A 17,506-nucleotide genomic window follows, 5' to 3' on the forward strand; every position below is an offset into this window, starting at 1 on the left:
TATGTGTGTATATGTGCTTTTTATTCATTTTCAATGCATAAACTCCCCTTTCACAAGACCCCTTTGGCAAGTCAAGACCTTCGATAAGTCACGGTTTTTGCTTGGATTCCGACACTCATGACCTAGCAAGGGGCCACTGTAAATTTGTTTAATATCCAACCTGCAGTTAATATATCATGTCAAATTTGATTCAAAACTGCCATATTTGACTGATCTATCAGGACCATCATTTTAACACCACCAACTTTCTAGATTTATCGGGTCAGCAGGACAATCATTTTTTTGGCTTATTAACCCTGGTAATAACAGAAACTGAAATACTAACCTTCACAGGTGACATCTTCTCCAGACCATCTACCAGTTGGTAGACATTCTCTTACTGGGGAACCAATCATATCATACCCCCGTTTACAGTAAAAGCGTACTGTGTTACGCACATTGTAGCGGTAACCGCTTTTACGTCCATTGATGGGAATGCCAGGATTTGGACAGTCTGAAGCTGTAACAAGACACAAGTAAGTAAGATATCAGGATCCAATCAAAATGATATGCATCAAGGTCCCATAATGCCTGATGTTCACGCAAAGTTTGAATGAAATCTATCCTTACACTACTGAGATCCAGTTCTGGAATGTCTGAAATAATTTTGATGAACTTGTAATGTTGTCGTTTTTCAGGCACTTAACTGTTTCACCAACAGCTCTCTTTTTTTCATCACATATTCACAAAATAGTCTTGTTTATAGTCTGCACTTTCCTTCAAAAGATTGGGGCGAAAATAGCCAAATATTTGAGTTAAAACTGAAAATTGACTTAAATTTTGTCTGTTGGCTCCAAAATTAGGGTTCATTTCCAGATATATAAAAAAAAATGCAGAAAAATTTGGGCTGAAAAAGTCTGGTGATGAAAAAATGAAAGGGTTAATCATGAAGGTACTTTTAGTGATTTAAACAACCATGGTTGATATGTTTGCAATTGATTTTTTCAATTATTAACTACTCCTTAGCTTATTATATTATTTTTATAATTCCTTAAATTTGTTGACAGTAAAACCCAGTCTTAGTGTTCCCAGAAGATTTTGGATATTTTTTTACCAATATTCTTATTTACAAGATAGGCATTCAAAATTTTGAATGTTGACAGTAATGCATATTCCCTTAGAAATCATTGAAAGGTTTGAATACACAAACATATCAACTCATAGACAAGTCAAGAATATACACAGACTTAGAGGGCAATTTTCTCAATACATGTATCTTGTGGTATTTTTACACAAGACTATACACAGACTTGGAGGACAATTTTCTCAATACATGTATCTTGTGGTATTTTTACACAAGACTATACACAGACTTAGAGGACAATTTTCTCAATACATGTATCTTGTGGTATTTTTACACAAGACTATACACAGACTTGGAGGACAATTTTCTCAATACATGTATCTTGTGGTATTTTTACACAAGACTATACACAGACTTAGAGGACAATTTTCTCAATACATGTATCTTGTGGTATTTTTACACAAGACTATACACAGACTTAGAGGACAATTTTCTCAATACATGTATCTTGTGGTATTTTTACAGAAGCCTATACACAGACTTAGAGGACAATTTTCTCAATACATGTATCTTGTGGTATTTTTACACAAGACTATACACACAATTAATGTATAGGTCTTTACAAGTATGAGTAATTTACTTCACAGACTATGTTTTTTTTTTTCATGGAACTACAGGTAAATTACTGAAAAGAAAATGTAATACAAGGGCTATAACTTCTGGGCAAGAACACAGAGAACCATAATGCAGAAATAAATAAAGAAATAGAAGAAAAGAAAAGAAAGAAATCTTTTAACCTTGTAATTAAGTAAAATATGACAAGATGCAGCTCCTTGCATAAGTGAGGACTGTTAGTAGTCAAATAAATAAATAGATTAATCAACTTTATGTTAACATAGAAACAAGTTAATTAAACTTGAATTAAATTTACCTCCATTGTCACATATGGTTAATGTTCCATTCCATTTACCATTTTCCATGCATGTTCTACTCTCTGATCCATAGAGAGTATATCCACTTCCACAACGGAATGTTACAGTATCACCAAGTTCATAAGAGCTACCAACTTTTCTACCACCTTCTGGACTTAAAGGGTTCGGACACCTGATTTCTAAAGAAAGTAAATATACCATTAAATAAGACTATACACACAACCAGACTATGATAAAGTACTAATAAATTATTGAAAATTGTTCATAACATTTTTTGCTATCGACTTAGTATATATACATGAGCCATTGACAACAACAGTGATAAAACTGCGGTTGATTTAATAATACTATAATAATAAAATACATTTAACAAAATAATTAAAAACTAGTGCCACACCTTCACAATGAACTGTTTCAGTTTCATCAGTCCACATTGCGACATCACTTGTGTACGTATCACAAACTCTCCATTTTGGTCCCCTTATTCTATATCCTTGATTACAACTGTATCGTATGATCTCATTATGTAAATAAGGTCTATCTTCAACTGTAGAATTACCATTCTCTATTTGCTCCAGTAAAGGTGGACAGGTGATATTAATTTCTATGTAAAAAAGTAACATACATAGTAATATTCAGTCTTACAGATTTGTTTCTATCTGCATTTTTACCTTTTTACCAACAGTTCCTTTTTGCATCACAAATTCACAAAGTAGTCTTGACTAGTAGTAGTCTGCACATTTCCTTCAAAAGATTGGAAACAAATAGCCAAATGTTTTTGAGTAAAAGCAGAAAATTGACCCAAATTTTCACTGAATTAGCATTCATTTCTAGAAATACTAAAGAATACAAAACAAGCAGCCTCTCGGCTGAGATAGCTCCGCTGTTAGCAATGCACATTCCAATTAAAGAACAGAAGATATCATTAGAAAATGAACAATATGTCAACAAGAATTCAAAAATATCACTTTTTAGCAAAAATGACTAAAATATTCACCAAAATCAGAGAATTGAAGATATCATCATGAAATGAACAAATCTAAGTAAGGTCTAACCAAGGTACACATACACCAAGTATCAAAGCATTCAGGCTTGTAGTTTTCAAGAAGAAGTCGAAAAAGTAAAACATTGACACGAACGACGCCGGACAATCACTCATATGATAAGCTCCGCTTGACAAAGTCAACAGCAGAGCTAAAAAGTAAAACATTGACACGGACAACGACGGACGACAATCACTCATATGATAAGCTCCGCTTGACAAAGTCAACAGCGGAGCTAAAAAGTAAAACATTGACACGGACAACGACGGAGGACAATCCACTCATATGATAAGCTCCGCTTGACAAAGTCAACAGCGGAGCTAAAATGTAAAACATTGACACGGACAACGACGGAGGACAATCACTCATGTGATAAGCTCCGCTTGACAAAGTCAACAGCGGAGCTAAAAAGTAAAACATTGACACGGACAACGACGGAGGACAATCACTCATATGATAAGCTCCACTTGACAAAGTCAACAGCGGAGCTAAAAAGTAAAACATTGACACGGACAACGACGGACGACGGAGGACAATCACTCATATGATAAGCTCCGCTTGACAAAGTCGACAGCGGAGCTAAAAAGTAAAACATTGACACGGACAACGACGGAGGACGGAGGACAATCACTCATATGATAAGCTCCGCTCGACAAAGTCGACAGCGGAGCTAAAAAGTAAAACATTGACACGGACAACGACGGACGACGGAGGACAATCACTCATATGATAAGCTCCGCTTGACAAAGTCGACAGCGGAGCTAAAAAGTAAAACATTGACACGGACAACGACGGACGACGGAGGACAATCACTCATATGATAAGCTCCGCTCGACAAAGTTGACAGCGGAGCTAAAAAGTAAAACATTGACACAGACAACGACGGAGGACAATCACTCATATGATGAGCTCCGCTTGACAAAGTCGTTAGCGGAGCTAAAAAGTAAAACATTGACACGGACAACGACGGATGACGGAGGACAATCACTCATATGATAAGCTCCGCTTGACAAAGTCGACAGCGGAGCTAAAAAGTAAAACATTGACATGGACAACGACGGACGACGGAGGACAATCACTCATATGATAAGCTCCGCTCGACAAAGTCAACAGCGGAGTAGTACATGTATTGTATTTTCTCTGTTAGAAGCACACCTCCAATAGAAGCACATGTACTGTATTTTATCTATTAGAAGCACACCTCCAATAGAAGTACATGTATTGTATTTTCTCTATTAGAAGCACACCTCCAATAGAAGTACACATATTGTATTTTATCTATTAGAAGCACACCTCCAATAGAAGTACATGTATTGTATTTTCTCTATTAGAAGCACACCTCCAATAGAAGTACATGTATTGTATTTCCTGTATTAGAAGCACACATCCAATAGAAGTACATGTATTGTATTTTATCTATTAGAAGCACACCTCCAATAGAAGTACATGTACTGTATTCTATCTATTAGAAGCACACCTCCAATAGAAGTACATGTATTGTATTTTCTCTATTAGAAGCACACATCCAATAGAAGTACATGTATTGTATTTTATCTATTAGAAGCACACCTCCAATAGAAGTACATGTATTGTATTTTCTCTATTAGAAGCACACATCCAATACAAGTACATGTATTGTATTTTCTCTATTAGAAGCACACCTCCAATAGAAGTACATGTATTGTATTTTCTCTATTAGAAACACACCTCCAATAGAAGTACATGTACTGTATTCTATCTATTAGAAGCACACCTCCAATAGTAGTACATGTATTGTATTTTCTCTATTAGAAGCACACCTCCAATAGAAGTACATGTACTGTATTTTATCTATTAGAAGCACACCTCCAATAGAAGTACATGTATTGTATTTTCTCTATTAGAAGCACACCTCCAATAGAAGTACACATATTGTATTTTCTCCAATAGAAGTACATGTATTGTATTTTCTCTATTAGAAGCACACCTCCAATAGAAGTACATGTATTGTATTTCCTGTATTAGAAGCACACCTCCAATAGAAGTACATGTATTGTATTTTCTCTATTAGAAGCACACCTCCAATAGAAGTACACATATTGTATTTTATCTATTAGAAGCACACCTCCAATAGAAGTACATGTATTGTTACAGTATTTTCTCTATTAGAAGCACACCTTCAATAGAAGTACACATATTGTATTTTCTCTATTAGAAGCACACCTCCAATAGAAGTATATGTATTGTATTTTCTCTATTAGAAGCACACCTCCAATAGAAGTACATGTATTGTATTTTCTCTATTAGAAGCATACCTCCAATAGAAGTACATGTATTGTATTTTCTCTATTAGAAGCACACCTCCAATAGAAGTACATGTATTGTTTTTTCTCTATTAGAAGCACACCTCCAAAAGAAGTACATGTATTGTATTTTCTCTATTAGAAGCACACATCCAATAGAAGTACATGTATTGTATTTTCTCTATTAGAAGCACACATCCAATAGAAGTACATGTATTGTATTTTCTCTATTAGAAGCACACCTCCAAAAGAAGTACATGTATTGTATTTTCTCTATTAGAAGCACACATCCAATACAAGTACATGTATTGTATTTTCTCTATTAGAAGCACACCTCCAAAAGAAGTACATGTATTGTATTTTCTCTATTAGAAGCACACATCCAATACAAGTACATGTATTGTATTTTCTCTATTAGAAGCACACCTCCAATAGAAGTACATGTATTGTATTTTCTCCATTAGAAGCAAATTTTGAGTAAATTTTTAGTTTTTGCTCAAACAAATTTGTTATTTTTGTACCAATCTTCTGAATGAAAGTGAGACTATAAATGGGACTATTTTGGATGAAGAGAGAGAAAACTGGTGGTGAAAAGAGTAACAGATATACATACCTTCACAATAAGGTACATCAGCAGACCAAGTAGCATTTAATAAACATGATATACTAGATGCTCCTACCATACGATATCTTGCATTACAAGAATATGTCACAGTGCTTTCATAAATATATAGAGGTGATCCAATTGGATCTTCTACATCAGAATAAATATTCTCTTCAGTACGAGTACCATTGGAAATGTAACCAGGATCACTACAAAATACATTTGCTGAAAAATCAAAAAAAATTCGAAAATATTGTTGCAGTCAAAATTCTACTATTCATTTACTTAAATTTTAAATTATTTTAAATTTTTCATTCAGTCACTCATTTATTACATATATTTGAACACTATTTTCATTCAGTGAAGAATACTGAAAAACTAGCTGACAATCTGACTCAATGGATGTACAATGGCATTGAACAACTAGCTGATAATCTGACTCAATGGATGTACAATGGCATTGAACAACTAGCTGATAATCTGACTCAATGGATGTACAATGGCACTGAAAAACTAGCTGATAATCTGACTCAATGGATGTACAATGGCACTGAAAAACTAGCTGATGGTCTCTGACTCAGCGACCCTCGCTAAGACGCGCATCAGTAAGTCGCGATTTTGGCTAAGTCGTGGGTAGTTGGATAACTCCAAAAATTCTTTTCTTTCATGAGATCCCTTGGTATAGCATGACCCCTGATAAGTTGCTTTGATCCCAACACTTGCAACTTAGTGAGGGGTCAGTGTATCTTAAATAACCAATTCAACTTAAAACAAAGACTTACGTTGACATGTAGGAACATGATCATTCCAAACAGAACCTAATTCACATGTTGTCCTACTTATTCCATTCAATTGATATCCAGCATTACAAAAGAAACTCACTACATCACCATGATGAAATACATATCTGTCTTCTATGATGCCCCCATTTTCTGGTGCTTCCGGTCTTCTACATGGAGGAGCTGCAAGAAATATCAAAGTAAAATTTACATACTGGCTCACATGTACTGAGAAAACATATATAAACAAATTACTTGTGGAATGAACAGTCTATATTTAGTATTACATATAGTCAATCTCAATATACATTACAACCAATTTTAGAGCATTATCATCTGTTACCCACATTGATCAAAATCACTGTCATTGTATTCCAGAGAAACTTGACTATATATGATTTCCATAAAAAAAGGCCACAAGTTGGCTATTTTTGTTCGACCACAACAAAAATGTGAGTGGTTCTTGTAACTAAAGTGGCAGCCACTCAGCCATACTGATTGTGAAACAAATGGACATGCATGCATATATGTATCCCAAATGTATGATGTATATGTGTGAAGTTTAAATTTCTGAGATATTAATTTGGGATGCACGAAAACACATATACTAATTTGGTATTATTATTATTATTATTTTATTTTTAGCCTATATCCATATTACATCACTTTCAGAATTGATATTTGTATTGAATATAATTGAAAGTGCATTTTGGGCCTGGATTTTATAAAAATTCTATGCTTCAATATTTGAAAAAAACAATGCATTACTGAAGTATCTTTATCTTTATAGCAGATACCGATATCGAAAAACCATTTGATGTGTTATGAATCCTCACATGAGACATATAAACAATTTTTAAAAAGATAAAAGAGAAATTCCTTTCTTATTAGGCATGGTAATCAAAATTTTGCTATTTTTTTGTTCGTAAAAGTATCTTACCTCGACACGTGACATGTTGTCCTGACCACCTTCCATTTGATGAACAACTACGAAATGTAGTTCCAGTCAATGTAAAACCATCATCACATACAAATCTTAGTGTATAACCAACAGGATAGGTGAGCTTATCTGCTCCATCTGCTGTCAGATAGTATATATTTCCACGTGATGGTTGTCTTAGCTTTCTGCATTCTACAGAAAAAAAAAATGATTAAGAATGGTTGTGACAATTTTTCAGTGTCAAGTTAAAGAAAATTGTGCAATTGTTGCATGAAACCAAAAACACTAGTGTCTGGTAATACCTACAGTGCAAAAGATTTCCTTCTCATGATTACTGCCACCTAGTGGTGAGTTGGGGTATTCTGTTGTTTACAGCTCTGTTAAAGCATGGTTAGCAGTTGAGATTTATTTACATAATAATTAGATTTTTGTTATTGAAATTAAATTTGAGATGCATCTAATCTGCATAATCACCAGTTCCCAAGATAAACTTTCAACGCAATATTATGAGTCAAAACTGAGAATAAATCTGATGAGAGTCCACATGGAAGCCAAGAAGGTAATTGCCTCCATGCCCTTCAGTATTTTCTTCACAATTTTTGACCTTGAGATTGTATACTCTGAGAATACCAAAGCCCTAGGTCAATAACTATGATTAAAGATGGTCTGTATATTCTCTTCTGACCCTATCTAGGGATAACTTGGAATATTGCCAATTAGTTCTACCCAGTCTGCCATTTGTTTTCAGCACCATTGTAATATATTTTCATCAAAGTGCAATCAATTTCACTGCAGGAGACTGTGTTTAAAATAATAACCATCAATTAAAGTACAATCCTGATAAATGCCAGATGTATTCAATTCTCTAATTGCAAGATTAATGTTGTAAGTGTGATAGGTGGCATTCTATGCCAGTAAAAATAAGCGTATACTATTACATTGCCACCATATGTTCAGTTCTTGGAAACAAATAAATCAAGAAATGTGTGAAACAATACTTTTATCCTGTTGCAATGAACTGAACTTGCTGTCCTAGTTAAAATGCCTCAGAAACTGTCCAAATGTTGAACAAAATAAAACAAAGCGATATTCTCATGTATTATGACTTGTGATGTACAACATTTAACACATCACATATGTATACATTTGTATCTTGCCTTTGTACCAAATTTAAACTCAATCTGTAAAATCATCTCTGTAAAATGGACAGAACACTGATAAAAAAACAAAATGGCCACCAGTTGACTATTTTGAATTGAATCAGTAGTAGTGCATCAGTAATTTTACCCACTATGACTGATGTCAATGGCAAGTTTTAATGAAATCTGTCAAGGCATGTCCGAGAAACGATTGATGACATGTCGAAATGTTGATTTTCGCTGTTGTTTGGAACAAAAATGGCCACCAGTCAGTCAAAGGTCAACAATCGAAAACAAGCCATGCATGGCACAGTCCCAGTTAGTTATCAAATTTAAGATATATAGTTTTGTTTATAGTAGTATAGCTGGAATATAACCATGTCAGGAATATGATTTTTTTTAACATTAAAATGATTGACATTTGTATCTGATCATCAAACAAGTACTTGTCCATATTGAGAGATATTTCTCTGGAACAGCATTCAAAATCAGCCATTTTGAATACATGTATATATATATAACATGATGTATAATGAATATATAAAATTTGAATATAATCAGTCAAAGCATTTAAGAGATATGGCTCTAGAAGCCCAATCATTAAAACAAAATGGCCGCCAGACAGCCATTTTGAGTCCAATCTGAAAAATAAAATGACGTGCATTAGGAACCTGTAATGTCTAATGTATGTTATAAGTTTGAACAAAATCCATCCATAAATGCAAGAAATGCTTGATATTTGAGGATTTTTTTAGCACAAAATTAGCCACCATTTGGTCACTTTGAAAAGGATCATCAAACCAATATAACCGTATATCTATAACATGATCTGTAATGAATATTTAAAATGTGAACATAATCAGTCAAAGCAAGTCAGAGATATGGCACTAGAACCACATTCATTAAAACAAAATGGCCACCAGTCGGCCATTTTGATCTTATCTGAAAAACAAAACTATTTGCATCAAGGTCCCATAATGTCTAATGTATATATCAAGTTTGAACAAAATCCATCTGTAAACAGCTGAGAAATGCTTGATTTTTATGATTTTGTAGCACAAAAATGGCCACCATTCGGCCAGCTTGAATCAGATCGTAAAACAAATTGATGTGCATATGTATAATATCATGTATGATGTATGTGTGAAGTTTGATTGTGATTGGTCCAGGCATTTCTAAGACACACACAGTCACACACACGCACACACGGAGGTCAAAACATAAGTCCCTGTTTTCGGACTGCATCCGAACAGGGACTAATAAATCAATGCTGATTATTAAAATATTATCAAGTAAGATCAAGGTAATTAAATAAAGAAAGAAATAGGATTAAATTTTTTTTTTGATTGGGGTGAACATGATTTGATGCGACATATTGATGCCATGAAAAGTTTTAAAAACTTTGTCTACACTCAAGTGTTTTTCGTCAAAATCAGAGCTAACAGATTGTCTGCTAATGCACTTCAACACTGTTCATGCGTCAGTAGAATTTTGATTAGTGAATAACAGACTTGCCCTGGCAGAAGATGTTTTCGTGGAGAAAAACATTAAGGTTTAAAGAAAGTCGCTTAAGGTGTATAGAAGCATACATGCAAGTATCCATGGAGACTAACCCATATAAACAAAGGTTACAATATCAAATGTTACAATTAACATTCTAAGCCAGTGGATCTTTGTGCATTATTGTACAGTGCAATAACCAGATATTGCACATGTGGATACTGTCCTATATACATAAAATGAAAGTTGGCATAATTACCTTTGGTTGACTCAGTATAGTACACAATACTACATAATACTAGAATTAATAATAACCGATGCATTCTATGCCAGGCAGTATGTCTGTAATGATAAAATACATACATGTATTGATAAACAAAGGTTATATACAGTACGTCCAGTAAGTAAAACCCCTTAAGGTCACACATCCTGGTACTTTGAGGGGGACCAAATTCGCTATCGATGAGAATATACATCACAGTTGCTCAACGGATCAAATACTGGCAGCATACATTCCCAAGATCTAGTTCCGAACATGTTAAAATATGTGATTTTAGATATTTTTACAATAAAAATTAACGCCAGTTGGTCATCTTTAACTGAATTAAGAAACAATCACATTCATATATACCAGTTAAAATATTATGTACATGTATGTGTAAGATTTGAAGAGAATTATTTAGAGGTGTCCTAGATACAGCCTTGGATGCATGCATGGAGACTTAACTAAAATACTATGACTAATAAATTTTTATTGCAGACAATTTATCTTGAAACCAATTAATTTGCGATGCACTCACTACCAGTTTTAACCAATCTTTGACATTAGATCCACTACATAAGGATAAAACCATGAAACCACAGCAAAAATGTGGCAAGCTACCCCGGTATAAGAGGAATACCCAGGTGCAAGTAAATAAAATTGGTACATTTCAGTTCACTTGTATCTAGGTGCCCAGTATATAAAATTAGTACATTTCAGTTCACTTGTATCCAGGTGCCGAGTATATAAAATTAGTACATTTCAGGTCACTTGTATTCAGGTGCAGAGTATATAAAATTGGTACATTTCAGTTCACTTGTATCTAGGTGCCGAGTATATAAAATTAGTACATTTCAGTTCACTCATAACCAGGTGCCTAGTATATAAAATTGGTACATTTCAGTTCACTTGTATCTAGGTGCGGAGTATAAAAAATTAGTACATTTCAGTTCACTCATAACCAGGTGCCTAGTATATAAAATTGGTACATTTCAGTTCACTCATAACAAGGTGCTAAGTATATAAAATTGGTACATTTCAGTTCACTTATATCCAGGTGAAATGAGTATATAAAATTGATACATTTCAGTTCACTTGTATCCAGGTTCCAAGTATCAAAAATGGTACATTTCAGTTCACTTGTATCCAGGTGCCCAGCATATAAAATTGGTACATTTCAGTTCACTCATAACAAGGTGCTAAGTATATAAAATTGGTACATTTCAGTTCACTTATATCCAGGTGCCGAGTATATAAAATTGATACATTTCAGTTCACTTGTATCCAGGTGCCAAGTATCAAAAATGGTACATTTCAGTTCACTTGTATCCAGGTGCCCAGCATATAAAATTGGTACATTTCAGTTCACTCATAACTCGGTGGGAGTATATAAAATTGGTACATTTCAGTTCACTTGTATCCAGGTGCTGAGTATATAAAATTGGTACATTTCAGTTCACTTGTATCCAGGTGCCAAGTATCAAAAATGGTACATTTCAGTGCACTTGTATCCAGGTGCCCAGCATATAAAATTGGTACATTTCAGTTCACTTGTATCCAGGTGCCAAGTATCAAAAATGGTACATTTCAGTGCACTTGTATCCAGGTGCCTAGTATATAAAATTGGTACATTTCAGTTCACTTGTATCCAGGTGAGGAGTATATAAAATTGGTACATTTCAGTTCACTAATATCCAGGTGCAAAATACAAAATTGGTTCATTTCAGTTTACTCATATCCAGGTGCAAAATATATAAAATTGGTACATGCAATCTGATTGAAATGCAATATAAGTATAGGCTCAATTTTTATTTTTTATTTTTATATTTTATTATTTTTATGTTTGTTTATTTATGACTATTTTTTGGCTTTACTTGCTGTTATTAAACTTGTTCTTTATAACATATCTCAGTGGCCTTAAGGAATTATTACAAACGCAGTCTTGCTCCACAAACATAGTAGTCAGAAGGCAATGTGTTAATCACTAAAATTATTCGTCAGGGATCTTGCCAGCCCAATCAGAGTGCTTATGAATATTAATGAGCAATATTAACAGTGTAAATAGTATGTTTCACAATTTAGAACAGTTTGGATTTGAAAATGAAAAATTTTCGAAATGATGCAGACTAAAAACAGCAACGTCTTGTAAAAGGTTAAAATAATGAAACTTTCAGAAATGATTTTTAAGATCTATCTAACAATGAACAGCAATGACAAACAACTTGTTCTAAGAATAAAAATAAGATATACATAATATAAAATAATTACTAAATAATAAAAATACATAGTTAAAATAAAATATATAAAATTCAATAAAATTCACACCATACAATATTAGATTTTTATCAGATTGAAGAATAATTAACTACATTCATATGCTGCCTTTGAAAACAGTCTCTTTCAGACTAAATTTGTTAATTCAAGGTCACCATTACACCATCAATTTCTGAAACCATCATACATGTACCAAGTTTAAAGTGAAGAGGTCGTCACCTGCGAATTGAGTCTCAAACGACAATAACAATACACAAAGGCTCATGGGTATATGCTTGTTTGTAAACAATGACACGCTATGGCTGTCTGACACATGCGCAGGTGATGACTCCCTTGCTTTAAAACAAATCAGCAAGAGCATCAGTGGATTGTGACACAGACCAAATATCATTGATACAATGTAGGCTACTATACAACTGTCTGTGCAGTAAATTTAAATCTAAAAAGGCAGGAAGAATTTAAGATATAAGCAGAATTGTACAAACATATCAAAATTTATATTTTGGTCAAACAAAATGGCTTATAGCTGACCATCTTGAATTAGTTGTAACACAACTAATTTTTTGTTGATGTGTCAGAAGATCGACCATATTGAACTGTGCAAGTTCAAAACATAAACGAAATGGCTACCAGGCGACCATCTTGAATTGGATTGTAATAGAAATCAACTTTTGTTGATGTTGTAGAACACAATTATCTGTGAAACAAGTGTGGACCTAAATGTAATGTGTAAATAGATAGAAGCCAAAATGTGTGAAAAATGGATTTTTGTCCAACAAAATGTCTACCAAAATCAACTTTCATTGATGTGCGAACACTACCATCTGTGAATAGAGTGTGAATTTCTGCAAAAAAAAAAATTGCTGCTATATTGCATAGAATCTCAACAAAATTCAACTTGCATCTTCATGGAATAATATACTGCCTTTGTACCTAATCTGAATAAACTTATTATTGTATTTCAAGTTATCAGCAAATATGAACAAAAATAAGTATTTCTGACAGGCAATTTTGAAAAAGATAAATCCGCGAAAATTAAATCAAATGAAAAATAAATTTTCTCATATGCAATACGCACAAACATTGAACTGCAAACCATGTTCTACAATCTTCATGCTATTTTGGAGCTAAAAGTATTCAACACTACACATTCGTTCTTACCTCTGTTAAACTTCACAAATCAGCAAATGTGGTCCTGTATAGAACCGGACATAAACAAATGTTATTTCGCTTACGAAACGTGCTGGCTATTGTTGATGTAGCAGCTTTACTTCTAGTGACGTCGACGTGATCTGTACGATAAAGGTCAAATAACGACTTGACATCTGTACGAAAGATTAAGAGTAAGAAATGCAAACATTACCAAGAAACACAGATTCCTAGGGCCGGGTAGTATTAGTTTACAGTGTTAGATGCGTGCTTGACTATCACATTTCCTACATGGTTCTCCGAACTGCTCTACAGAGAGCGCTTTGTTCTACTTTTGGTACGAACTGTTTGCAGACGACATAGTAACATAGTTACACAAACAGGATATCATCTTTTCGATTTTTGGTATCGGGTCGTATTTGCTTACAACGCAAGGACGTGCGTCCTATCACATTTCCGACGCAGTTCTGTGAACTGCTCTTCCGGCATATAGAGAAAACACACAGGAAGTGCGTTCCACTTCCACTGTACAAACTGTTTGCAGACAACACCATCACGCCAACATACATTAGATAATTAACTCGTTTGGTAGATTATGCGTCAATCATTTGGGCTGCGCTCCCGGGCCGCGCCATAAAACGAGGGGCGAAGTTATCTAATCATTTTCTGACTCAGGAACTGGTCATTTTATTCGACGGGGGGGGGGAAACTATTTTAAAATTGAATAGGGGCGCTTTTTTCATTGATGTGTTTAAACTGAAGAACGAAGACAGAATATTCATACTGTTTAATCATAACATATATATTCTTCGTTCCTCTGTTTAAAGAAAACCCCACCCAAACTTTAAAAACCACACGTTGATATTTAAATCCCTGATTTAAGGTAGCGAGACTATTATTTGTGTTGAAAATTACATTTATTAATTGATGAAATGCACTATAAACTTTCATGCGATAAAGTCAACATAACATAGAATGTCATGTAAGTTGGTTAAAATGTAGATTTTCTGAAGGGAAGCAAGGCAGCCTCAGTAGTGTTTTCCAAAATCAACAACACAGGTTTAATCTGTGTGCCTATGAGTTTCAAAGATAAACTCAAGACAAAGCAATGTTAGGATGTGTTATCAGTTAGCTATCTGACACACAATGAGTGTTTCCAAACATTTGAGTGGTTTGTCTCCGCCCCTGTTTGTTTCACAGATTAGTCATTTGCATATGAATGTGTCAGACACAAGGTCACACAGCCAATGAAAAAATAATTGATTTTGGTGTTTTCATCAACGATTTCTAGGAGTTTATGTTTTTCAAAATACAAGGTCTTTAACAAAAAATAACGTATACTTAGTGTCGTCGGATTAACACCAAATTTTTACAGCTCTAAGGTTACAATGAGAGGAACTTGAATGTGTCCAGACAAACTATTTCATGGATTATTTACCAATGTGTTGTGGTTTGAGTTGGGGGCAATACGACTAAAACAGAAATTGAAATTCAGGACACTACTTTTCAAAACGCGTTGCTTGAATAAAACTGACCAGACACATTCAATTTACCAGTCTATTGAACAACTAGGAAAAGTGAAAAAAAAACTTCTTATCACCAGCATAAATAAGTAATTATTTTTTTTTACAAAAAAAGTAATTTTTCACTTTTGATTAAGTATCGCATCGTAGAATGCAGATACGGGCATGGCAAACACACTTTTGAAAAGCTTGATTGACGATGCTAAAAATATATATTTTCCTGGGTCTGTTTGTAGTCATTTGGTCACAATTAGAAGATGAAAACAAGTATGCAAATAATAGTCCCGCTACCTTAAATTCCAAGAATTTTAGCACACGTAGAATTAACAATGACGACAAAATAAATGCCATAGATTTATTTATTTGCCACTTTACGACGACCATTGCCATTTTAACCCACTCGTACGCGTCATTATACACATATACAGGTTACGGGGCAATTGACAGACAATACTCTCACCATCCGTTATAATAATAATTTTATTCAACACGAAAATCAACTACAGAGAGTAATTTTATGGTTGTAAACCAAAAACAGAAATAAAACTTCACGCAACTAATATCACAAATAGCATATAAAATCACAAGCTAATGCTACTGTTTAGAACAAAGCAAAACTGAAGTACAGTTCATTACTGTAACACCAAAATCATGAATAAAACATTGAATAAATGTAACTAAGAATGGAAAGAAAAAACATGAAAATTAGTATAACAATAAAACCACTAAGCTACTAAATATGCCATTGCATTAAAACTACCTGCAGACTAATTTTATGGAGTTGCTATGTTTCATCTCTTAAGTTCATAATTGTATGTATGAATTGTGCAATTTTTATTCCTTCAAAGCTTGTCATAATTAATTAATTTTCCTCTTCATTCATTTTCAAGAAGTCAGATTTTTTGTTCTGTATATATTTAAATAATTTATTACGGGGTACGTCATATTTACTGCATCCTATTAAGAAATGGTACTCGTCTTCAATTTTATCATCTGTGCAGAGTTTACATACTCTTTCGTTTCTAGGAATTTTCTTTTGTCTGCCAGTGTCAATGAGTAGTTTATAGTCAGAAATTCTAAATTTGCAAAATAATCGCCTTAATTTTAATTTTTTTTATCATTTAAATAATTCTCCATATTGAAGGTAGTTTTAAATTTTCTGTATGAAGTTTGTTTGTTTGTTGCTGCATTCATTCTGCTATCAGGGGGAAAATCTCTTTCCGGGGTTTCTCCACACTTGTCAGGGGGAAAACTCGTCTCGTCTCTCTATCTCGTCCCCTTGAGGTACGGGATCGGGAAAGTCACTTTAACTTTACAGTCAAATAAGACACACACAATGAAATACGTTTCAGCTCTCGTCTTAGTCGATCTTTTGGAGCACTCTATAAGACACAGCGCCCTGGGGAAAAGTCCCCAAGACTCTCACAAGGCTGAACCAAGACTCGCCCAAGACTGGACTGCCTCAAGGCTCGCCCCTGGACTGGACTCTCGACTGCCCAGGACTGCTCTCTCTCTCTACTGCCCAGGACTGCACTCTCTCTCTACTGCGTCTGTCGTGGAGTATTCGCCAAGACCAACTCAAACTCTCTTTATTCATTTTCAAAACTCTAACCAATTACAAAGCAGTAAAAAGACTCTAGGGCGTAACCCTCAATCATAAAGCCAATCACACTAAGTACTGAATACGTCATATCTTTTGATTAATCGTTCACTACATTAATAACTATGGAATACCAACTGTCAGAATCGCGACGGATATCTGGTAATTAGTTCCAAATCACTGAGCCAAGTTCCGTCCAAAACTTCAAATAGGCCTACACGATGACAGACATAACACAGCAATTCAGCTAATAATCAACTAATTAAGTCGGTTAACAGATACGCAAAAACAAATTCATGACACTGCTGTCATTAAATAATTCCTTTCTCCATGTTTTTACATAATTTTCTCTGAGTACCTCCCCTACCTTTTTTTCATGTTGTTTTGATAATTCTGAAAGATTGTTGTTTTTAGTT

At 34.1% G+C, this 17,506-nt stretch overlaps 1 protein-coding gene across 1 annotated transcript in view; it reads right to left on the reverse strand.

Moving 5' to 3' along the window:
• LOC100373330 (complement factor B-like) overlaps positions 1 to 14,207 on the reverse strand; it is a 30,279-nt gene extending 16,072 nt beyond the window's left edge. Inside the window, exons 1-8 of the mRNA XM_085492400.1 lie at positions 13,980 to 14,207; positions 10,542 to 10,624; positions 7,644 to 7,835; positions 6,707 to 6,886; positions 5,934 to 6,149; positions 2,393 to 2,599; positions 1,995 to 2,174; positions 326 to 499 (exon numbers count right to left, since the gene is read on the reverse strand). Of these exons, the coding sequence (XP_085348526.1) occupies positions 326 to 499; positions 1,995 to 2,174; positions 2,393 to 2,599; positions 5,934 to 6,149; positions 6,707 to 6,886; positions 7,644 to 7,835; positions 10,542 to 10,605 (1,213 nt within the window). The 5' untranslated portion in view covers positions 10,606 to 10,624; positions 13,980 to 14,207. The remainder of the gene's footprint in view (positions 1 to 325; positions 500 to 1,994; positions 2,175 to 2,392; positions 2,600 to 5,933; positions 6,150 to 6,706; positions 6,887 to 7,643; positions 7,836 to 10,541; positions 10,625 to 13,979) is intronic.
• Positions 14,208 to 17,506: the final 3,299 nt, after the last annotated feature.

The sequence above is a fragment of the Saccoglossus kowalevskii genome, chromosome 17 (genome assembly GCF_978046115.1).
Source record: "Saccoglossus kowalevskii chromosome 17, keSacKowa6.1, whole genome shotgun sequence".
Lineage (NCBI taxonomy): Eukaryota > Metazoa > Hemichordata > Enteropneusta > Harrimaniidae > Saccoglossus > Saccoglossus kowalevskii.